This window comes from Arvicola amphibius, chromosome 11 (genome assembly GCF_903992535.2).
Source record: "Arvicola amphibius chromosome 11, mArvAmp1.2, whole genome shotgun sequence".
NCBI classification, from domain to species: Eukaryota; Metazoa; Chordata; class Mammalia; order Rodentia; family Cricetidae; genus Arvicola; species Arvicola amphibius.
In genome coordinates, this window is record NC_052057.2 from 110,211,001 (window position 1) to 110,236,043 (window position 25,043).

General features: G+C 34.8%; 1 protein-coding gene across 1 annotated transcript in view; it reads left to right on the top strand.

Annotated features, from left to right (window-relative positions):
• Sntg1 (syntrophin gamma 1) overlaps window positions 1-9,823 on the top strand; it is a 150,228-nt gene extending 140,405 nt beyond the window's left edge. The window contains exons 16-17 of the mRNA XM_042055960.1: window positions 1,186-1,296; window positions 9,665-9,823. Coding sequence (XP_041911894.1) covers window positions 1,186-1,296; window positions 9,665-9,823 — 270 coding nt within the window. The remainder of the gene's footprint in view (window positions 1-1,185; window positions 1,297-9,664) is intronic.
• The last annotated feature ends 15,220 nt before the right edge of the window (window positions 9,824-25,043 follow it).

The following is a 25,043-nucleotide window of genomic DNA, read 5'->3' on the forward strand; positions in this document are numbered from 1 at the left end:
TATTATACATTTCAGGAAGTTTTAACTGAACTGCATTTCCCCACTGTTCCTCTAAATGGCTCTCATTTCTAGCTCTGTCCATCCACATTTTCTTATTCAACCCCATCTACCCTCCCACACTCCACCTGATCCTTCCATTTATGTCCCACCCCAGCCTTAATTCTCCCATAAAATTTATTGTATTTTATCCTCCAAGGGAGATATATATCCACTTCTCCCATTTCCTTCCTGTATGTCTAACCTCTTTGTATCCACAGATTGTAACTTTGTTATAATTTATTTAATGGATAATATTTGTCTGTGAGTGAAGACATTGCCATATTTGTATTTCTGAGTCTGGGTTACCTAGCAAATCTGATTTTCCCTAATTCCATTCATTTGCCATGAATATCATGGTGTCATGTTTTTAAAGGGTTGAGTAATACTCTATTGAGTAGATTTACCACATTTTCTTTATCTATTCTTCTGTTGGGGAACATCTAGGTTGTTTATAATTTCTGGTTACTATGAATAGAGCAGCAATAAAAATGATGACTCACGTGTCCTTGTTGTATAATGACATATCCTTTGAGTATATGCCTAAGAGTGGTGTAGCTGGATCCTGAGGTAGACTAATTCCCATCTTTCTGAAATTTGCACATACTGATTTCCTTAGTGGTTGCTCAAGTTTGCACTCCCACCAGCAATGTAGGAGTGCTCCCCTTACTCCATAGTAGATTAGTTTCTCAAGGCAAGTAAACTAAATAAACAATATTGATGGCATACTGTACATATTTACATATATACTTTGGTGAGACATGAATATTTTCCTACCCTTTGTTATAGACTCTTACGTGTACGCTTGAAATTGTACTAACCTTATTTTTTCAGGACTAATGTTAGATAACCAAAGAGATCAGAATTTCTGCCGGAGACATTCTTTACTAGGAAAAGAATAGGGCTATCTCACTGAAGAATTTTCTTAAGTTATGTCTTTGAAAAACTTTAGTGACACCTGATATATATGTTAAATGATAGATTGAATATTAAAAGATAACCTTTAAAGAATGACTTTAAATTTATATATTAATATTGGGGTATATTACTACATAAGATTAACTTTTATATTTAAAATACATAATTTTTGGCTTAAATGCAGACATAAACTTTGTTGACTTACTTGTTTCCATTTCTCTTTCCTTTTAGGCCATACTTTGGAGGTATAAATTCTCTCAACTTAAAGGCTCTTCAGATGACGGCAAAAGCAAAATAAAATTTTTGTTTCAGAATTCAGAAACTAAACAGATCGAAGCAAAGGTAAACACAAAAGATCTATCACACAATACATTTCCAAATACTTCAGTGCCTTGTGTAGGATGAATAAACACAAATGTTTTCTGCCTACCTTGAAATATCACTGTGACCCTAGAGTACTTTTACTTTAGTGACAGATTTTCACTGAAAGACAATGCTCCAGATAAATTATGCCCAACTGATTCTGGGTCTTAGTTTTAATCTGGTATGAACTACAATTACATAAGCCTAAAACATGCCAAGACCTGAAAGGGCCATACAGCAGTTTCTTAATTTTAAAAAATACCTTGGAAATTTAGTTGCTTCATAGTAATCTATCAAACCTTAAATAGAAGTATAAATTTGCAAAGAATATGGTTTTAAGCAAATATGGAATAATTGCTAATTAGTTATGATTTAAAGAAGATGAATTAGTCAATGACTTTCCAGATAGTTTTATCTAAGTTATAGTCAACTGGAATATGATAGTGCTGTTGTTAGGTCAATGGAAAGTTTAAACAATTTTATATGTATAAGGATTTATGCTTGCAAAACTTCAAAAATTTTCCTTTTCTATTACCCTATAATGAAATCAACAGTAAGATTTTTTAGTTTAAATAAATCATAAAAATATTATTCCTCTGTTGAATAAAGAATAAATAATACCAAATTGTAAATTTAATCCTGTGGTATGGAAACCTACTGTACTTTTTCTTTTATGAAGTAATTGGCAAAACTTTCAAGGACTTCCCAAGCATGAATCTTGTGATGTTCTGTACAGTAGCTTACCATGCTGTTCTACATCCTTACCTGAAGCCTTCCTTCCAATAATGTGATCCTTCTTTTTCTAGTATGTCTGCCCAGGCATTTTCCCACTATTCCTTTCTTATGTCTGTATTCTTCTTGAGATCTCTCTCCATTTATATTTTCATTTTTGAAGTAGGAACTGTGATCCTAGCTTTTATGAACTCATTCCTTCTCTTTCACATCTCCAACACATGGATGTAATTATCATCTTGCCTTGCCTTTGTACCCCATCAGGTAGAAAAGTTCCTTTTGTCATTCCCTTTTCTTGTGGCTTGGTTTCTGAACCCTCAATCTCATGTGCCTTCTTTCCTCCACAGTACTTGCCTTTGTTCCTTGCTCTTTCTTTTCTCCATAGCTAACAATGAAGCGTCACTGGGCTCACACTTACATTGTTCTTTAAAATGATTTTCATTTTCTATAAATACAATGTTCTATAAATGCTTATTAATATAAATTTATTAATGTTAACTTTGGTTGGCTGCCTTAAGTTTTAAAAACACTGCACACATTCTAATGTAAGTGAGCTTACAACAGCAGTGGAGTATTTGGATTTTAGTTGTTACTTTTCTATCATATTTTAACAATCTAACAAAAATCCTTACTGAACGAGTTAGAATTGTAAAATTAATCCAATAACTGATATTCAGCTTTATACTTTAACTTATTTATTATATATTTTATAGTTTAACTATATTTATTATATTTAAAATATGAATATGCAATGAAAGAGATAAACTTTCTTGTGCATTGGTTACCTGTCAGTTTCGCATATACCACTTATAATCAGTATTGCTTTGTTTCCAAACATAATTATATCTGTAATTCCTTATGTGCAATTTTTACAAGTAGATATTTCATTGAAAATTTAATGTGAAACACATAGAAGCTCTTATGTAATGAGAGAAAGAAAAGCTGAAATTATGAAAGGCTTTGGACTTTCGCAAGTAAGTGAAGTTCTTTACTGCTAATAGCTTCCCTAAGTGACACAGTATTTCTGTAGAGGACACTAAATGCATGAAGCAGAATGAAGGGTGAAGGAACTAATAGCACAGTGAGCGTGGCAGTCTACTTGTCAGTCAAGATGAAGAGTCTGAGTCTGACTGGCACCTCACAGCGTTTGCCAGATTCATCACAACTCTTTTAAAACATGGGCAGAGCTATGGAAACAACCTGCATGCACACATTTTCAAATCTAAGGGATAAAGGTCTAAAATTACATGTAATGAGATCACTTGTTTAACTTAAAAACAAACAAAAAACAAACAAACAAACAAAAAACCAAAAGATGTGGATCAGAATCTCAGTGCCTGTAATATTTTATATTCCCATTAGCAATATTGGGGGGATATTTCTCTGTATTGCTACCAGCAACATAAGCAGATACTACATGTTTATTTTAGTTTTTTTAAATTTTAATATTAACCTGTATTTCTCCAGAAAAGAGATCCAAAAATGCTTTTCATCTGAACTTATAGGACCCTATAAGACTGTTGGAGACAGGCAGCTGCTTGTTCTTCCTGGCTGCCTGACTAGGTTAGGGCCCACTTGTTCATCCCAGCTGCCCAGAACCGAAATAATCACACAGAAACTATATTAATTAAATCACTGCTTGGTCCATTATCTCTAGCTTCTTTTGACTAACTCTTACATATTAATTTAACCCATTTCTATGAATCTGTATAAGGCCATGAGGCTGTGGTTTACTGGGTAAAATTCTCAGCATCTGTCCCCAACAGCTCCATAGCTTCTCCCTGACTCTGCCTTCTTCATCCCAGCATTCCATCAAATTTTCCCCGCCTACACATATACATGTACATATAGTGCAATATGAGAAATATATTCTAAAATTGCAGCAATATACAAAATAACTTAAGCAGAGGTAGATACATGCATGCATACAATATGAAAAATAAATTTGTATAGATATGCAACTATTGTAAACAGAAATAGGAGCAATTTAGTATAATAAATATAATTTGTATCAATATACAAGAATCTATTCCAATGTAAATTGTCTATAACTAATAGCTCACAAATAGATACATCCATTCCCCTTTTTTTCAGAAGAGATCCCTGAATCTACTTCATTTCTGCCCCCAACCCTATACCACTTATAACCAACCCTAACAGATGACAATTGTCCCTAACCTTAAGGACAAACTTGGTTGGGAGAGAAGACATCGTTTTCTAGAATTATTTCCAGCTGTCATGAGGAAAATGCTATTTCTATGATATCCTACAATAACTAAAATGATGGTTAAGTTTCAAAATTTACTGTTTAGTACTATTACAGATAGTCTCTGAGTAGTCGGTAGAATTTTTCTGAAGTTCTTATTTGAAGTAGTTCTGGTCAGAATGTTGTAAGGAGGTGCACCATCTCAGCTAGCCAAGATAGAATCATCTTGATCAGTTTACAGCCCCAAACCGATGGTGCTATCAGCATAATGGCATCATATCAACCAGATAGAATCATTGTTGTGGGGCCACATCTTTTTCCTGGAAACTTAAAAGATTACTATGGAAAAATTTATTATTCATTGTGGAAAACTTAAACAGTATTCATATCAAAACAGAGAGTTTGAATTTCTATAGACATATATTCAAAGAAAGGTACCATAGAGACAAAAATAGGTATTTGGAGAAGAAAAATTTTGAAAGCAGAGTTTTGATAAACTTAGTGGTGGTAGTGTGTGTGTGTTCTTTTTTCGGTTTGTTGATGTGCTATCCCTTAATTTCTGAGTTTTCATGAGTGTAGTTAACCTCCTTCAGTTAGGATTTTCTTTATAGCACACTTTGAAGGGCTGGATTAATAGATAGATATCGTTTAAATTTGACTTTATTACAGAATTTCTTTTTTTTTCTTCTATAGTATTAGGATAATTTTCTGGATCTAGTAGTTTGGGCTGGCGTCTGTGATCTTTTAGAGTCTGCTGTACATCAAACCACTTCTTTTGTTTTTCAGAGTCTCCTTGAGAAGTCAGGTATTATCTTAATAGATCTACCTTATATGTTACTTGTTCTTTTGCCATGGTAGGTTTTAATATTTTTTTCTTTGCTCTGTTAGCTTAGTGTTTGATTATTTTGTGGCATGGGGATTTTGTTTTCTGGTTCAATCTATTTGATGTTCTGTAACCTTCTTGTACCTCTCTTTATAAGTATTTTCTTCAGGTTTGGAATTCTTTTTCTATGATTTTGTTGAAAGTATTCTCTGGGCCTTTGAGCAGGGATTCCTCTTTTTATATTACTATTATTCTTGGGTTTGGTGTTTTTATAGTCTCACAGATATCTTTGATGCTTTGTGTCAGAAAATTATAAAAATTAACATTTTTTTTAACCAATGTATCCATTTTTTCACCATATCCTCAGAGCCTGAAATTCTTTCTTACATCTCTTGTATTGTGTTGGTAAAGCTTGCCTCTGTAGTTTCTGTTCTATTTAATAGGTTTTCTGTACCCTAATAGTAGGTTTCTCTGCCAACACAGTAAGACAGATCAAGCCAAATTGGAAAAGTAAAAGGACATGTTTATTTTGAGTAAAGCAATTCCTGGATCAGTTCTCTAGTCCCCCGAGAAGACTTAGGGGGAATTATGTTCCCAAACTTTAATGGGAAGTTTAAGTTGACAGGTGATGACAAATGTGTTCTCCATAAACTGGGTTTGTACTCAAGTATGGTACACTTTTAGGCAGGAACTTGAATTGCTTGTAACTTCTTGGGAGGAGCACCAGCTGCAGCCAAAACGCTGAACTGGACGTTTGGTATCTTTTCTTTGTTGGAGGCTCTTTGTTGCAGATTTCCATCTGAACACTACTAAAATTTTCATTTCCAGAACTTGCTCAGTTTGTTTTCTTTATTGCTTCTATTTCTACTTTCAAGTCTTGAAGAGTTTTATCCATTTTCTTTGTCTTTGTGGGTTTTTTTTTTTTGGCTTTCTTAAAGGACTTTATTAATTTCATCTAGCAGTTTGTCTATTCCTAGATTTCTTTAAAGGATTTTCTCATTTCTTCCAAATATTTGTTTGTGTTTTCCTGAAATTTCTGTAAGTGATTTTTTTTTCATATTTTCAGGAGCTCTATCATCTTCATATAGTTGCTTTTATGTTTTTTCCTTTGTGCCTCTGCTTGCTATGGTAGCATTGTTGGGATTGGTAGAGGCAGAATGCCCTGGCACGTAAGGATTTTTTTCTTATGCTGGCATCTAGACATCTGCGTCTGGGATGATTATAAATCTAGGTACTGATTTGTGGGTTTATCTTGTTTGGATGGATGTTTTTGGCTTCATTTTCTGTTTCATAGGTGAATTTTTGGAGAGTGTAGGGACTGTGTGGTGCCTGTTTTATTGGCCTGTTAAGCTGTTATATTCATAGTGAGTGCCTTCTGGTGCCAGAGGCTGGGATTTATCAACGAATTAGGGAAAGAAGATTAGTCAGGGAGATCTGTGGACCTAGAAGAATTGGCAGGGTAGGAGGGAGGTTAACTGGTGTTTTCTTGCAGCCTTTGTAGGAATGACTGAGGCACTGGTTCTATGAGTATAAAGAGAGAAGAGAAGGTTTGCAGGCAGCCTATTTGGTTTTCTGGTTTCTAGTTATAGTTGAACAGGAGGTTCTTGCTTGAGTTTGGGGCTAGGCTGTAGTAGGAAGTGTGGGGAGGGAAACTGGGTGGGGATGATTTATGGGATCCACAGGAGATGTGTGGAGGAAGGGACGCTGCAGATGATGATCAATTGCAATGTTACAAATGAGAATGATGGTTTGAATCTGCAAGAATAGCAAGTGACAACCATTTTTGATTTGGTTTATTGGTTTATTTCTCTACTTTCTTCACTAAAGAGAAGACTATATTCAATGTGTGCTTGTCTATCTTTCTAGATCACTTACAAGTTCATAATAAACTTTTCTTCAATTTTTTTTTACAAAAATATCATTTCTTCTGCATGGACGGGCTCTGTGGGAGCCTTCTCAGCTTGGTCGATCACCTTCCTGGACCTGGGGGGAGTTGGGAGGACCTTGGTCTTAGCATAGAGTGGGGAACCCTGATGGCTCCTTGGCCTTGAGAGGGAGGGAGGGGAGGTATGGGTGGAGGGAAGGGGAGGGAAGGGGGAGAAGGAGGGGAGGGAAGGGGGAGGAGGAGCGGAGGGAGGGGGAAGGAGGAGGGAAGGAGATGGAAATTTTTAAATATATAAAAAAAAATAAACCATGAGAAAAAAAAAGAAAACAAAAAAATATCATTTTAATAATAAGAAGATGATATTCATGTGGTTAAACAAAATGACCTATTTAAAGCACCAATATACAAGGCAGTCTGATTTCTCTCCCGCTCAAGCAGGGCTGCTGTTCCTTGATTTTCTATTTATTATTTCTATGTATTTCTGGATTCCAGGGAAGAGGGCGTATTTTTTTTCTTCTACATACTATATGTACCTTGAGCTCACCAAAAAAAATCTTATCTATCACATACAAGTTGATATATAAAAACTTTTCATTTTTTTAAAAAAAATGTACACGTATTTTATGACTTCTGCCTTGTATATCCAATGTGATAGCAAAGGTAATGAAACCGTTTTATCTTTGTGCTAGAACTGTTCTTCATAAAATGTCTCAGCATCTAGAAATGGTAGCTTCTCTCACTTGTACAACTTTACTGTCAAAGCTAGTATCTTTTCTTAATAAAAAACTTTCCAGTTTCTCACCCATTTCAATCCTTAAGAGCTCGTCCTAAATATAGTAGCCAGTGACCATTTTAGTAACTATATCAGTTTTTATCATTATTACATCTTGATTCAACATCCTCTTCTAATGTTTTTCACTGTAAAAACCATAAAAATCTGTAGAGCATAGCTGGGGTATTCATGCTGACTCTGTTGTCTCTCTGACTTAATCTTCTACTTATAAAATCTCTAAATTCTATGCTCCATGTCTAAAATCCTCCTAGAATGCCTTTAAATGATTGTCTATTGGACTATATTACTTCTGTCTGAAATACTTTCCAATAAACGTTAAAATGGTTCTTGGTTCATCCTGGTATCCCTTTTAGTTATACCCACAAAGGAAATGTGAATTTGCTAGCTTGCAGTCTCTTAAATGCACTCTACCAACCCTTGATTTCTCTGAGGTACCATCAGACTTTTCTTGTCTGTCATTCTTTCTGATACACGTTTTTCTAAAGAAAGTGAAGTATTGTGAGGAATATTTATTGAATGACCAAATACTTAAATTTTGAAATTAGGTTTTGCTTAGTAAGGCTCGCGGAAGAAAAAAAGTCAGGAAAGTTCTGTTGTAAGGAAACAACATGTAAAGCCTGTGGATATATGAAAGTCTCAGGAAAGCGAAAAATGGGTAGAAAGGAAAGACTATCCTCTGTGAATTCATACAGGTGTGAACAAGGAAGCCTGGAGGACGGCCATGGCTTTAGGAGTTGATCATGGGGCGGAGGAGGTGATGTTGAATTAGGGGCAAACCCAGATTATCAGTCTCTAGAGTCTATTCTCAGTACCGATGTCTTCCTACCATACACTACAAACCTTAAATTGGTAAAGATATAAAACTGTAAGGTCTTGATCAGCACCAAATGATTGGACAATAATGAACAAGATGGGTAGAATAATTAAAAACCTAGATCTTATTTAAAGTGCCCAGATATTTAGGTAATTGGAGAGACTAAAAAACAAGCTATAGTCTTCAACTTAATAGGAATAATTTTAAGAAACACTGCTTTAATATTTGTGTTCAGTGGCATTCAAAAATTTTTACCTATGTGAACTCAGAAGAACACATACACACTTGTATAAATCTGTATATAATATCTATACATATAATATATATATTATATTATGGTATAATATAGAATATTATATATAATGTATATATGTATAAAATCAGAGAAGATGAGACCATAGATTTAAGAGGGATGGATGTAATAGGATAGTTGGGATGGAAAGAATGGGAGGAGAGGACATGGTAAATATTGCAGAGGAGAGAAAGAGGAAGAGAACTGATATATTTTTTTAATTTGAATAAAATAAACCTTAGATAATAATGAAATAATTTTAAAAAGACTTTGTAAGTGGAAATTTTGGGGAAATACAATAAAGAAGTGAACGGATTTTACTACTTTCAGAAATCGCACTGTACTACCCTGACTCTGAGCTGTGAAAACTGAAAGACAACTGTTGAACGCTGAAGGCTACTGTGTTCCTATTGCAAACCAAACCCCAAGATGACACAGCGGGCCTGTTGATTTTCTTAGGAGCTCTCTGATGTATTATCATCTGTTCTAATTTCTTCATCTTCCATCACAAATGTGAAACTAAATAATAGAATATATGCATCATTAATCTCAGGTGTTTACTACATACGAGTTACTCTCATTGCGGTCATAAATAATCTGTATATCAGTTTCACTAAGCTTATACATTTCCTAATCAGTCTTCAATTTTCTCGGCATTATAACATGTCTCTGAGGGTATTGTATTTTAATATATTACATATCCTAGATTCCAGGTTGTTATACATAAAAATGACTGCTTATTGACAACTTTGTGAAAAAATAAAATTTTCCCCCGATTTACTTCTTTCTCTTTTCGTTCCAGGAGCTGGAATTCTCAAATTTATTTGCTGTTCTTCACTGTATTCATTCATTTTTTGCTGCCAAAGTAGCTTGTTTGGACCCTCTGTTTTTAGGTAATCAGGCAGCTGCTTCTGCTACTGCCACCTCTGCTTCTACAAGCAAAGCAAAGCACGTGGCTTGACGTACTGAGTTCTGCCTAGCAGTCCCCACTGTCAATCCTCATTTTCATCCTGCAGAGACCATGCTGTCACCATGTCAACAGTGGAGTCAGACTGCAACTCCAGCGGGAAAAATGTCAGGAGGTATCTGCAGTGGATCTTACCCTGGCAGGTATCCGCAAATAACCCAGAATGGGCAGAGCAGCCTATTCTTTCTCCTCTGATCTTTATCATGACACAGCTGTCACCATGTCTGGTGATGAATGATTGGTGTAAAGTATGTAAATAACACAGAAATTGTAAGCTACCTATAAATAAAAATACCAATTAAATGGCTATTTCTCTATTTTAGATTATTTTGTATGACAGATACATAGTGGGCCAGATCATGAACCAATGCCCTATCATTGTATTATGAGTGTAAATAAGTTAAAAAGTAAAGCAAGGCAAGTAGCATGCAAAAATAACAATAATAAAACATTAAAACCTCAAGGATATAAGTACCTTAACCTACCCACAAGAGTTTCTTCCTATATTCCCATCTTATGTTTACACATGAGCACTCCGGTTGTGTTTACCAGATTTTAAATCTTCCGAAGAATAAGTAAAGATAATTACAGCGGCCTGTGATACACACTAAGAAATGAAACATTCCTTCTTGGATGAATGCTACAAAAATGTGTTATATTAAAAATGGTATTAGTCCTGAATGGCTAAAACACTCATGATTTTCCTGTTCTTCATGTAAACACATTTATGCTCTTTTGCCTAATGATATTTACGAACAAACTAAGCTTTAATAAATTGATATGACCCAAAATTCAACAAATTCTGTGTAAGAAATAGGAGTTTGTAACCCTTTTCTGTTTAGTCATGAATCGAAAAGTTCCTGAAAAGTAGCCACAGAGGTGATAATTTCATTTGAGTATATTTATGAGTAAATTAAGTGAGATTTGGAAACAATTCTCAAAATACGTGTCCTAGAATGCCAGGGAGTAAGATTAAGTAGTTATAATAGATCGAGACTGCTGTAGCCAGCTGTGTTAGTGTTAGGAAGGCAAAAGGACAGAAATAGGCGATATGGAGAATGTACTCACAGCTGGGAATGGAGTCTTGCTAGTCACACAAAGCAGGGAGCATTCTCTGGCCCTCATCTAAGGCTCTGTAGATGTCTGCTTTTAAACAACTGAGTACTTATTGAAAAGTAAAAAGGAAGCCCATTTTTGCTTGTACACATTTCAGTTGATAATTGTTTTATTGCTTTTTAAATGACCGGTTTTCTAACAGGGAGTTCACTATTGTTTCCTTTAGTAGAAGAAAATCTCACATAAGACTTAAGAGGAAAATAAAATAATTTGTGGGGAGGAACACATATCCATGAAAGTAAAGTCAACAAATAGTAAGTTATTTTCATAATCACTAGAATTATTAATTCATCTTGAATCAGGTTAAGTGAAATCTCATAATGAGAACTGAAAATGTAAGACTGGAACTAAAATGCCTTTAAAAAGGAACAAAAAATTTAATAATAAATGTTTACAAACACTATAAGAAATTCAATGTATCCCTACAATAGTAATATTGAAATTGTTGCTTACTATATCAACCAGACACAAAAACTATGGCAAATTTTGGATAGCACCAATATCAGAGTTCTGACTATCTAACATAAAGTAGAAGGAGTGAATATGGACACATTTTGCTATTTTTTCTGAAACCTCTGCTACTAAGCAAGGTGCAGCCACATGGTGGGTGACCTGGTCTGTAGGGCTTGTGATATGCCACAGCCATCAAAACTAAAAAAGGAAATAATCTGGGGCTTTAAACAATGCAGAATTCTTCTGTAATCATGTAAGATAATTTCATGGTGCTGGAGAGGTGACTGAGCTTTAAGGGTTATTATTGCTCCTGTAAAGAAGGCAGACTTGCTTCAAGCACTCACTCAGTGATCTGTAACTAAAGTTCCAGGGGTTCTGATGCCATTTTCCAGACTCAGCAGCACTGGGGACCCATGTGGTGCAGGTAAAACAACACATAAAATAATGTAGATTTTACAAGGTTCTCTTTAAACATACAAAAACAAATTATGCTTTTATTGTTGTTATCTCAAATATTCTACCAGTGTTCCCATTGTGAAAACAGCAAAAGTTTGAGATGAGATCTTTGAGTACAGAGCTAGTGTACTTACAGATACATAAGTACATGTATAGAGACAAGTTTAAATTGAGGACCTTAATTACACTGAAATAAAATTTTCCACATACATATATAGCATAATTTGAATTCAGCTATAAAGTGTTGCTTGAAATAAAACATATTAAAACAACCTCAGTATTGTTCCTATTTGTAATATTGATCGACATATCTTCATGCTGAAATTGCTGTTTAACACGATTAGTGGCGCAAGTAGCAGTTAGGAAAATACTGTTCTGATTTTCATCAGTTTAACAGTTAGTGTTTGATGCTTTCTTTATAGTGCTATTAAGCACTGTTATTTGCTGTTGTTTCTTGGGCTACTTAAATGAGAAAGTTTAGAAATGAATTGAAACACAGATTTCAATTTCTCTGTAACTTAGGTAGGTTCCAATATAGGAGATTTTTTTCTCCAAAAATTGCAAGTTTGAGTATTCAGCACATATGAGACTGCTTCATGATGTTTTAACCCCTCCAGTGCCTTGGTGGATGTGTATGCACATGCATGTGTATGGGAACAAATTAAAGGGCTTATTACAGTGTACACAGTGTAAACTTAAAGGGCAATGTAGTTATGGGAGTTAGAGACAGGAGTTCAAAACCACTTGAAAACTGTTGAGAATGCCTTTTATGTGATTAAAATGGCAAACCATCAGCACTGAAATATATCAAAACAGGGGCATCTGCATCTGTTATAGCGCAACTTCAAAAACACCTTAATAGATGATTTAAAAATAATAAATTCTCCAATGCTTCCCATCCAATCTTACTTTTAAAGAGAAGGATGAGCCACTACGTTCTCATACGTTTCAGGCATGAACAGACCTGTTATAAAGCCTTTGCTCATAAAAGTCGTCCAACAAGAAGAAAGACAATGAATACCAAGTCAATATGGCAAACAGAGAAAGAACTTCCATATAGACAGTGCGGTTTTCTTCTGGATACATGAGCTGATGAATCCACATATTCTTTGCTTAGGTCACAGTGACTGTTCATAGTATAGTCCATGTCGAATGCTGGGCTTAAGGGATGCTAGATTGATCACTGAGAAACAGTGATTCGTAGCAACCACTTCACTTGACTGTTTCAAACCTGAAGTGTGGAGAAGCTCGACCAGTGCACGGCCAAGCTTAAGTTTGTAAGGTAAGTGTCTGTGTTCACACTTAATGATAAATATTCTGTTCCTGCTGGCATTGCTGTGCTCAGGAGCTTAAGGACTCTCTTCATCCACATCTCTAGAATTTCTGTTTGTGTTTTGTTCTGACTCCTTAATACCCTAAACTCATGTCACTTTTCGTTATATCTTAACTTTAATGATAATAAATAATATAAATGTTATATATTTTATACATAATACAATGTAGTGAAATAGAAAGATAAAATGTAAATATATTTATTTCCTATTTAAATGTTTGGTGGACGTTTCTAAAATGTAAATTCAGATCTGTTATAACTTGCCACTCTGTCTTTGCGTTCATTAATGATTTATTACAAAATAAAGCAAACAAAAAAACCCCTTTCTTAATGAAGCATTACTAGAAAATAAAGATGGAAGCTTTTACTACTTTCAATTTTGTATTTCTTTGTCTGCCTTTGATCTGTAAGTTTCACATAAATTTAAACTCTAATCTTGATGGAAGAAAATTGAATGTGAAAGGGAAAATCTGACCTCTCTGCCAAGAGTACAAACCAAAAACACAGTCTGCTTTGGTTCATTAATATTCATGAACATTTGGTGTCTGACTTCTGATTTAGAGCAGGGACCTAAGGAAGGTGATATTTACCAAATTACTTAACCCATCAAGGAGTTACAACTCCTGAAAGCATTACCACTTTGGTATTTACGTAGCCGTCCATTAGGCACAGTATCTAAATTGAGAAGGAAGGCCAAGGACATCATTATCTTGTCACTAATAACTGAATTGTGGAGCAATTATTGAGGTATCATGTTCCTGCCTTTAGGACGGTAATTGTTATTCAGGTGATTACAATGTCATAAAAGCATGCTCACAAGATTCTCTTCAAAACAGTTCCAGTATTGTCCTTGATACTAAATGGACTCTAAAACGTCTCCAACTTGTTGCTGTTGTTCTATCTTTTTCAGTTTGAGTAGCAGAAAGAAAATTAAGCTTCCTGTGCAAAAGATAGTAAATACCCAACATGTATATTTCCAATAACTGAACTGAATACAAAGAAAAAAAATATAGTAAGTCTTAACACCAGTAAAAATAAGCAAAGCACATTTTAGATGAATGTTGCTACAGCCATCATTTTTTTTTCACAGAGAAGCAAATAAAGTATTTTAAATTGATGTACAAGCATGTGCATCGAGTGTCTTTATAAAAACAATTAGGTTGGTGTAGTAATTCAGCAGGGCAGTGCTGATCTAGCAAGACTAATGGCACTGGTTCTCTCCCTACCACACTAGACAAATGACATTTATAATAGGTGTAATAACACAATGCTCCATGATTTTACAAATGCAATAGGAAACAGTTATTCAGAGGAAATATATGAACTCAATTGATATAATTCTTATGTTTTCTTTTAGAAGTACTTTATTTATCCTTTAGGAATTTCTTACACCATATATTTTTATCTTCTTCAATCCCTCTGTGCAATTCATCTATAATCCATCCCCATCTCCCTAGAAAGTCATCATTTTGGGGAGGGAGAAAATATCCTGGAGCATGGTTGACCTACAAAGATTCTAGTCTTTTTGTTTGTTTGTTTGTTTTTGTTTTGTTTTCCGAGGCAGGGTTTCTCTGTAGCTTTTTTGGAGCCTGTCCTAGAACGAGCTCTTGTAGACCAGGCTGGTCTCGAACTCACAGGGATCTGCCTGCCTCTGCCTCCTGAGTGCTGGGATTAAAGGCATGCACCATCACTGCCTGGCTAAGGATTCTAGTCTTAATGAAAGCTAATTCTACCGTTCGCATCAGCTGTCAGTTGTTAATAAATCCCCAGATAGGGGTGAGGCTTTCTGTAAGCTCTTCTTTCCATGTCTAAGCTCTCATTTCCATTGGTTTGACTTGAGCTTCTGCAGTTCTTGTGCATGCTGTCACAGTTCCTGGGAGTGCATATGTGCAACTCCTCTGCTGTGGCAGGAAAAGGCTTCCATGTAGTCTTCTGCCACCTGTGGCTTTTACACGCAGTCATACCAGGGTCTTGGGAGTAGACCATAAGATATATGTGTCCAACTTGTGGCTAACAGTTTTAGCTTGAGTAACAACAATAATATATTTGTCTTATGAAATTCATGCTTTTTCAAAAGCGAAGTAGATATTAGCAAAAGTGGAGGTATACATGTATTTGAAAATAAGTTGCTCTAAAGAACTTTAAAGTTTTTGTTTTAGAATAAGTTCTTTGTGTTTGGTAAATGAATATAGCTCTGTAGCAACACCAAGGTTAATATTTAAAACGATTATCTCTCCATCTCCCTCACATGCACAAACATATAATAAATAAAAAGAACTAGTTAGTAACAATTCCAATACCTTATTCTGGCCTGTCTACAACTCTACACCTGATCAGTTCTTAATATCTGTCTTTTTTACCTTTTTTCTTTTCTTCCTTCTTTCCTTCTCCCCTTTCTTCCTTCCTTCATACCTTTCTTTATTCCTTCCTTCATTCGTTTGCTTCTTCTTTCCTTCCTTCCTTTCTTTACTGTAATTTGGAGAGTGGTATATGCCAGAGGTATGTCAAATGTAGGTGTCTGCTACTATCTCTCTGCACACTCTTTTTTTAAAGCAAGGTCTTTCCCTCAACCTGATTCTCACAAAATAGCTATACTAGCTGGCAAGTATATTGAGATCTACCTTTGTCCCCCTCCACACACACAAATATTGCTAGGTTTATATACATGGACTGCTGTACCTGGTTTTTATCTGGATTCTTGGAATCAAATTTCACTGAGCTATTGCTCTAGTCATAGTTTTCCATTTTCAAATGTATAGTATACACAAGGGCACTTTGGTAACATGGCAGCTTTCTTACTAAAGTGCATCTGAGTTCCCTCATGCTGTCCATCAGTTTATGTGATTTCATTATGGAAATTTATGTGGAGCCTTTAAGCCTTGTGTCTTCTCACCACAGATGAGTGTTACTTGGCTCTAGTTTTTGGTGACTACATAAATGTCACTCTACAGTTTGATGTACAAAGACATATTTGTAGTAGTAAATTTTCATTTTACATTATTAAGTTCCTGGGATCCTATTGTGTTGCTCTAAGGTAGGTATATTTTTTTAATTTGATTTCAAAGTAGTTCCCCACTTTCTTATAGCTTTCAAAGCATTGTACTTGCTCCTCCAGATCTCAGTGTGACTTGGCATTGCCATTAATGGATGTTATTATGAAGGAGAAGAGAGGCTAAATTTATTTTTTCCTAAGATGAATATCTTTTTATATGCTAATGTGACACAGTTGTTTTTGGCTTGTTTTTCCTTTCTACCGTAGTTTTTTCAAATTCTTTAGCATTATACAAATTTTATGCAATAATATTGACTTTATTAGGCTTTTAAAATAATTTGTATTTTATGTGTGAGGGTGTTTTCCTGCTATCATGTTCATACTATGCCCATAGAAGCCTGAGGAACATGTTGGATCCTTGAGAACTGGAGTTATAGACAGTTGCTAGACACCATGTGAGTGTTGGACCCTGAACTTGGGTCCACTGGAAGAGCAGTCAGGACTCCTAACCACTAAGCCATCTCTTCATCTCTTAATCACAGTGATTTTTAATTATGAAATTGGTGTAGGTATATATTAGTTCTACATGTGTTTGGGTTCATAAGCATATTTTCAAGCATGAAAATCATGTACTTAGAGCACACTATCCTCTACCTTCCAATTTCCTCATCATTTCCCCTTCAAATATTTCTGACTGTTACCCAGGAACATCTCACTTCCAGTGTCCTGTCATATGTAATGTTTACATAGTATATTAATTTATAATTAATTAGTACTATGTATTAATATATTGCATATGACATGAAATTAGAAGTGATATATAGAATACAAAAAAGTGAGAATATGCAATTTTTCCTTTTCTACTCTGATATATTTCATATGATGATCTCCAGCTGCTTCCATCTTCTACCCAACATTAAATTTTCCTTCTACATTAAGGCTGAATACAGGTGAGAACTTTCTAAAGTGTTGTTACAGCTGCTGAGAAATAAAACTAAACATTGCGAATGGATCGCAGGAGGTTAAAAATCTTCTGCCCGGTAAAACAGTTAGTAAAAAGTCCAGTCTACAGAACAGGAGACTATCAGTTGCTTGTACATGGGAAGATGATAACTCATACCTAACAGCAGAACTAATGGTTTCTTCTTCAGTATGGAAAAAATTTTAATCGTGATGGGAGTCCTCTATTATATAAATTTCAGCCAAACACTGTAACCCTTCGTTTTCATTCTCTTAGAAATAGTGAGTGCGTATTCTGAATCTGATAAAGTATATTTCATACTTTTTTCCTTTTTGTTTCATTATCATATAAAACACAACTTATATCTTAGAAATTATTTTAGATAGAGATTTCAGTTTTTCTATATTCATCTCAAGAAGTCTCCATATTCTAGACATTAGCTTCAGATAAATTTATCAACTATTTGAGATTAGCTTACATATATTGAAGTTGCCTGTTTTGTTTCCAGATGTATACACAACTGTTTGAGTAATGTTTGTTAAAATTATTCTTGGGATGATAATGTAGCTCAGTGGCAAAGAATTTCCCTAGCCTATGCATAGATGAGGAACTAAGTTCAATTCCCAACAATCAGAGAAAACCACAACAACAACAACAACAAAGTTTCTATGAGTTTGGAAAGATGGCACATTCATTAAGAGTACATGCCCTTGAAGATGACCTGTGTTCAATTCTTAGCCTCCCAACAGGCAATGCCAGCTCTGTAGGGACCTGATGCCTTATTCTGTTCTCCATGGGAACATACACACAGCAAATCTAAAACAACAAACAAAATAAAAGAAACAAATGAAATAACAACTTCATCCTGGTACAGAAACCTGTGTGATACAAACATTCCCGAGACTAAGGACAGAAAACTAGTTGGAGATAGTAGTTGGAGATAATCCTCGATTAGAAAGGGAGACACTTTTTCAAAACCAAATTAAAGAGTTGAAGAGATGGTTTGTGCTGAACCAGCTGGCCTCACTGAGTACACAGGCTTGATTCAAAGCAACCACACAGTGGCTCAAAATTGACTGTAATTGCAGTTCTAGGGCACCTGACTTTTGTTCAAGCTACACTCCGTGTGACATAGCTGCTTCTGCATATTGAGTTGAACTCTCAGCGTTTTATCCAGCACCATGTCTGCCTGCACACTGCCATGTTCCACCATGATGATAATGGACTAAACCTCTGAACTGTAAGCCAACCCCAATTAAAGGTTTTCTTTTATAAGAGTTGGCATGGTAATGGTGTCTTTTAGAGCAGTATAAACTGGAAGACACTCATATCAAAGGCCTTTGTGAATTTGATTATTTCTCAATTAGCATGTTTGTCCATTGGCATCATTTCCCAAATAATATACCCTTGTAATGGAAGCTTATTATTTATAGTTAACTCTTTCTTGGTAATTCTGAGTTTAAATTAATAGTTTAAATTTTCAATTTTCTTTAAATTCCATTATAAAAGAACCACTTGCCAAATTCATAGCATCTGATATTAAATCATAATTATAATAATGAGCAGAGAAAAATGTTTATTAAAGTAGAAGTTGCTATAGAAGCTTAATAAATATTTTGAAATCATATACTTATTTTATATCTAATAAAAAATGACTACAGCATTTTCTATAGAAATCATTGGATTAACCTTATTGAATTGAACTTTCTTAGTACAGAATACTTTGAAGTTGATAAAACTGAGTCTTAATTAGGAAAAAACTAATTAGTTCTAGCCAACAAGAAGGTAATATTACAAGTAACTTTAAGGATCAGTCCAATTTTATTCGAGAAAAGTACAAGAAACAAAGCATTAATTTTGTATAATTAGTTATGCAAAATCATACTAGTAGATACAAATCAAAGAGTGATAAATGAAATCACAAAATTATAAATCCCAGACAAATATCAGGATTGAAATAATAGTTTGAACACTGCAAGGTCCAGAGGTCTCAAACCAGTATTTTCTTCACCATTTATCATTAACAGCCAAGATTATAGTGAGCTTGGTTTCATAGCAAGGATTTGAGTCATGTCTTCTCATTTCAGTAAATTGTAAGTATTTGATTATGATGCTTTATCATGGATATTTGTTGTTTTTATCCTGTTTGAATAGTTTGCAGAATCTTAAAACTGCAAACCTGTGTGTGCTTTATGAAGTTACAAGCTTTCATAGCCTAGAACGCTCACAATTACACCAATTAAAAACTGGGGTACAGATCCAAACAGAGAATTCTCAATAAAGGGTTTTCAAATGGCTGACAAACACTTGAAGAAATGTTCAACAGCTTTACCTATCAGAGAAATGCAAATCAAAACTACTTTTAGATGGCTTAGATCATTAACATAAGTGACAGCTAAGGTGAGGTTGTGGAGCAAAGGGAACATTCCTCCAATGCATATGGGAGAAGAAACGATTCCAACCACTATGCAAATCAATGTATACATAAAAGTGTAACTCCATCGAACTCAAGACTCAGATATGTTTCTCTTGTGCATATTAACAAAAGTATGTTCCATACTATCACAAAGACACTTGTTCAGTTCTGTTCATAAAGGCTTTATCCATAGTAGCCAAAAACTGGAAGAAACCTAGATGAACCTCAGTCAAAGAACTGATGAAATAAAGGTGGTATTTTTATACAATGGAGTACCACTCAACAGTTTAAAAATTACATCATTGTTGAGCATGTGTCCTTGTGGTATGATTGAGTGTTCTTTGGGCATTTGCCCAAGATTGGTGTGCTGGGTCTTGAGGTAAATAATACCCAATTTTGTGAGAAGTCACATACTGATTTCCAAAGGGGCTGTACAAGTTTGCACTCCCACCAGCAATGGAGGAGTGTTCCCTTGACGCCACATGCTCTCCAGCATAAGCTGTCCATAGAGTTTTTTATTTTAGCTATTCTGACAGGTATAAGATGATAACTCAGATTTGTTTTGATTTGCATTTCCCCAGTGATTAAGGAAGTTGAACAACTCCTTAAATACCTTTTGGCCATTTGAGATTCTTCTGTTGCGAGTTCTCTGTTTAGCTCTCTACCCCATTTTTTAATTGGATGGTTTTGTATTTTAGTGTCTAGTTTACTGAGTTCTTTTTATAATTTTGGAGATCAGTCCTCCATCAGATGTGGTGTTGGTGAAGATGTTTACCGCAGGCTTTTCACTTTCAGGAAGTCTCATTTTTTGGTTGTTGATCTCAGTGTCTGTGCTACTGGTATTAAATGTAGGAAGTAGTCTCCTGTGCCAGTGCATTTGAGGCTGCAATGTTTAAAGCGGTATTATTCATAATAGTCAGAATCTGGAAACAACCTAGATGCCCCTTAACTGAAAATTGAAGGAGGGATGGAGGACATCAAGGGAATAAGTCCCTCTAAGTAAAAATGAGTGACGCTCATATGAGCTCACGTAGACTGACATAACATGCACCGAGCCGGCAGAGATCTGCACCAGATCTTCTATGCTTATATTATGGTTTCTAGTTTACTATTTTAATGAATGTGTCTCTGAATCTTGTCCCTTCTATTCTGCTCTTTCCTTCTGTTAGTATGCTTTTTCTAACTTTGATGTGATAGTCTTCATTTTATCTTATTATATTTTATATTGTTACATTCCAAAAATGAATGAGTGAATGAAAACCTAGTCAGTAATATAAAGGTCAACAATTGAGTTATTATTTATACCTTCTTAAAGAGGGAAAATCAATTTTCTCTGAAGGATTGACACTGGTATATCAACCACTCCAGGGCACACTTCATGTTATGGAGTAGTTGACCAGCATATGCTGGACTCAGCAGTTTTTTTGTTTGTAATGTTACTTACAGTTCGTACTTGGCTGGTGTTTGGAGGGGGTTGTTTTCTTAGTTTGGGGGATTTGGTTCATGCATTTGGGGTTTTGTTTGTTTTTTGAGAATTAACTTAAAGTTATGTGGGTAGGGATGTAGAGAGGCTGTGGAGGACTTGTGGGAAGAGAAGAATATGATCAATATATACTTAAATTTTAAAAATGATAACAATAAAAAGAAACAGCTTAACAACCTAGGACTATTTTGGCTATGGTGGGTTTTTGTTTTTCAGTATGAAGTTTAGCATTCTTTCAAGGTCTGTGAAGAATTTTTCTGGGATTTTGATGGACATTGCACAGAATCTGTAGACTGTTTTTGATTAGATTGCCATTTTTCTATGTTACTGTTATCATATATATAATAATCAGCAATGTAATTAGAAAGCAATCTTAGCAAAATTATTTTGCCTTATTCTATAATATTTTATTCCAATTATTATGGCTAACAAAGTTTCAAGTGTTTATTGGTTTGATATTTTTCTCTTGTCAACAAATTTACATTTAGAGAAATTATTGATAATTGCAATCTTATTTATTAGTTAACGTTGATATCTTCATAATTCACTATTTATTTCTAGGTTAAAACAACATCTTCAACATTGTCTGATTAATTTCTGCTGATTTTCATTTTGTTTAAATTGTCTAAAAATATGTATTTTTATAGTAATTACAAATGTTTAATAAAAATAAATACCTACTTAGAAAACAATTTAATATTTGAAACATTTAATATAAACTGACCACATCAAAATATATTCTCATATATTTCATTAATTCAAAACAAAAATATATTGCAAAATATTTCATTATATAGGCTTTCAGAAAATAGGTTTAATTTCATTCTTAATGGTATTTATCTGGCTGGTTGGTGGTGGTGCACACCTTTAATTGGGAGGTAGAGGCAGGTGGATCTCTGTGAGTTTGAGGCCAGCCTAATCTACAAGACTAGTTCCTGGACAGACTGCAAAGCTACCATAAAATCCTGTCTCTGAAAAATCAATATATAGATAGACAGACAGACAGACAAATAGATTGATAGATGATTGATAGAGATAGATAGATAGATAAATAGATAGATAGATAGATAGATAGATAGATAAGAGAATATTTATTTTAGCTGGATAGGTGACGTATTTCTTTAATTTTAGTACTTGGGGAGCAAAGGAAGGTAGATTTCTTTGAATTCAGGACCAGACTGGAGTACATAATAAGTTCCAGGCCTCTGGACCTTGTATAGAGAAATCACGTCTATATTTTTGGGTGAAATTGCTGATATGTTTCAGTGCTCAGATAGTTGATTTATATACTTTAGTGAGCTTACATTTTCAATTTCAATTGTAATTCTTACTGAAACATTTAAAAATGTATTTCATATACTTTACAAAAATTTTCTGAAATTTATGAAGTATTTATGTCCTTGACTCTAAAATTCATTTTCAATGTTTTCTTACTTCAAAATTTCTATTATTATTGGGATTTAATGATTTTAAGTGATCCCAATATATCCAACATTGCAATTTCAAGTTTATATAACAACTGTGGTTTTATTTATAAGATGGTCTCTTTCTTTCATAATTTAGTATACAAATAAAAATAAGAAGCTCCCATTTCTTATGGGCAAAAGAATATTTTCCCTTCAAGTATATTTACTTTACCAAATGAAATTATTTGAACAACTCCGTTACTATTTTGCTTAAATCCATTCATCATATTCTGCAGTTCTACAGATTCCCTCTGGAGTAACACTAAGAAATATGTACTAATCTTTAAAAGGAACCCAGAAATAACTTTTTTCCAAAGCCATTACAATAGCATGAGAAACGATACCCTGAAGACCAGTTCATAGGAATTAACTAAAATCAAATTTCATGCACTACAGGGTTGCTATATTATAACCAATTTTATTTTACATAAATAAGTAAAACAGAAATCAAAACTTCAAGGAAGGTCTTTCAATGTCTAATCTTGGACCTTCCTCAAATCCTTCAAAATGCTAATAAAATCACACTATGTTCTATTTACATAGTACCTGGTCATTTTCCCCCTAAAGCCCTAAAACCTGGACCTTAACCAAAATGCAAATGAATGGTTTTATCTTCAGCACAGACAATAAAAGCAAACAGAAAATCATTTGATTATTATTCATCAACCACAAACCAACCATGGCACATGCATTTCTACTGTATCTGTGAATTCCAGGCAGCCTTTGGAGTATTCTTTGATCTCTTCTTGTGTCCTCATTCTAAGAATCTATGTGCTAATGTGGTCTTATGCCCTGTTGTGTCACAGACATGGAATCTACTTAATTTATCAGCAACTCTATTATCCTTTGTGGTTGAATTATTATATTTTTTTCAGTAATGAATTAAGAAATCCATGTTGTGTTCTTAAGCATTTAAATGAAACTACTGCTTTCAGAACAGCATACAGGTGCTCCATACTTTTGCTGTTCTGTAAGGATCACATTTGGGAACAGTCTTCTCATACAGCTTTGTGAGATTAATGCTAGTAGGACTGATCATCATTTTTAAGATTATCAAAATATATTCTGAAGAATAGTCTACTTATGATTTATAAAAGCAGGAAATTTGAATTGGGTCTTCAAGGTTTTTGCTTCTAAAATACTTGCTTCTTAAACAGGCAGACTATTGTGAGTATCTGGCCAACTGCTGACTGTGGAATTAGAGCAGATTCATAATGTTCTCATTCTTTGATAGTCAGAAGAATCATATCAGAGTGTAATTCTTGTTACACTATAAAATTCCTGTCAATAAATAATAGTCTTTTAGAGCTTTGGTGATAGAGGATGTACAGTGGACTAACTCCTTAGTGAGCTCATACAGTAGCATACTGAAAACACCTTCATCTACTCTTCTGCATGTCCAGTTCATACAGTATAGCATCAAGCAGTTCAGACAAGAGCATTTTCTTACCCAAATGGCTAACCAATGCCACAAGGAGCCTCTTTGGTGCTCTCTTTGCTGACATTCCAAAAGCCACTCCCTTCCACACTGTCCCAACTTTAAAACCCCATGCTAAGATCCTCCCTGTTACTTCGGTCAATCAGTTGTAAATCCGGCCTCTCTGAGCCCGGGTTAATTTTACTTTATTTAACACAAATGCAGCACACCTTTACACAGTTAACAAATGCAGCACAAGCAAAACATCTTTCTTTACAATGTTAACAAAGGCAGTAGAAACGAATGTAGCATACCTTCACATGGCTAAAGTAATATTCCACAGCAAAACCCCACGTAAAACATCTTTTCAAAGTCAAAATACTATTCCAATCTGCATCTGGCTGATACTATCTCTGTGAAATGTATCTTACTAACCATGGGAAATGTCTTAGACTTGTATTTCAAAATCAGGAAGCCTGGAACACAGCAACACATCACATCATCACATGTGGCTAGTGAATCTGGATAATGGGGCTTCTGGTATGCCTCTCTGAGCTCATGTAGTTATGAAGCTCTTATGACAAATCAAGGATTCTAATGAACGGAGGCAATGACTGTCCTAGACACAAGAATAGCTACTTGGGCTGAAGTCCTTTTGCAGAGGGACATGTGGGAAAGATGGCAAAGAGATCACTAGAGATCTTGGTGGTGGTGGTGCACACTTTAATCCCAGCACGCAGGGGGCAGAGGCAGGCGGATCTCTGTGAGTTGGAGGACAGTATGCTTTATAACGTGAGTTCTGGGAATGCCAGAGCTGTTACACAAAGAAATCCTGTCTCAAAAAATGGAGAAATATGACTAGAGGAAGAAAGGGAGACAGCAGAGGAATGACCATGGGTAGGTCTGAAAATCCCACTACTTGGTCCAGCCTTGAACCATGACAAAATATTTCACTAGCTGTCCCCGCTTATGAGATGAGAAATGCCCCCAACATGGTCTTGGGAGTTGACACATGGACTGTAAATTTCAATCAAAAGTATACACCTTTTTAAGTTATGCCATGTTTAATTTCTAAATAAAACAATAACCAAGCCATAATTATGCCTTACATTATATAACTA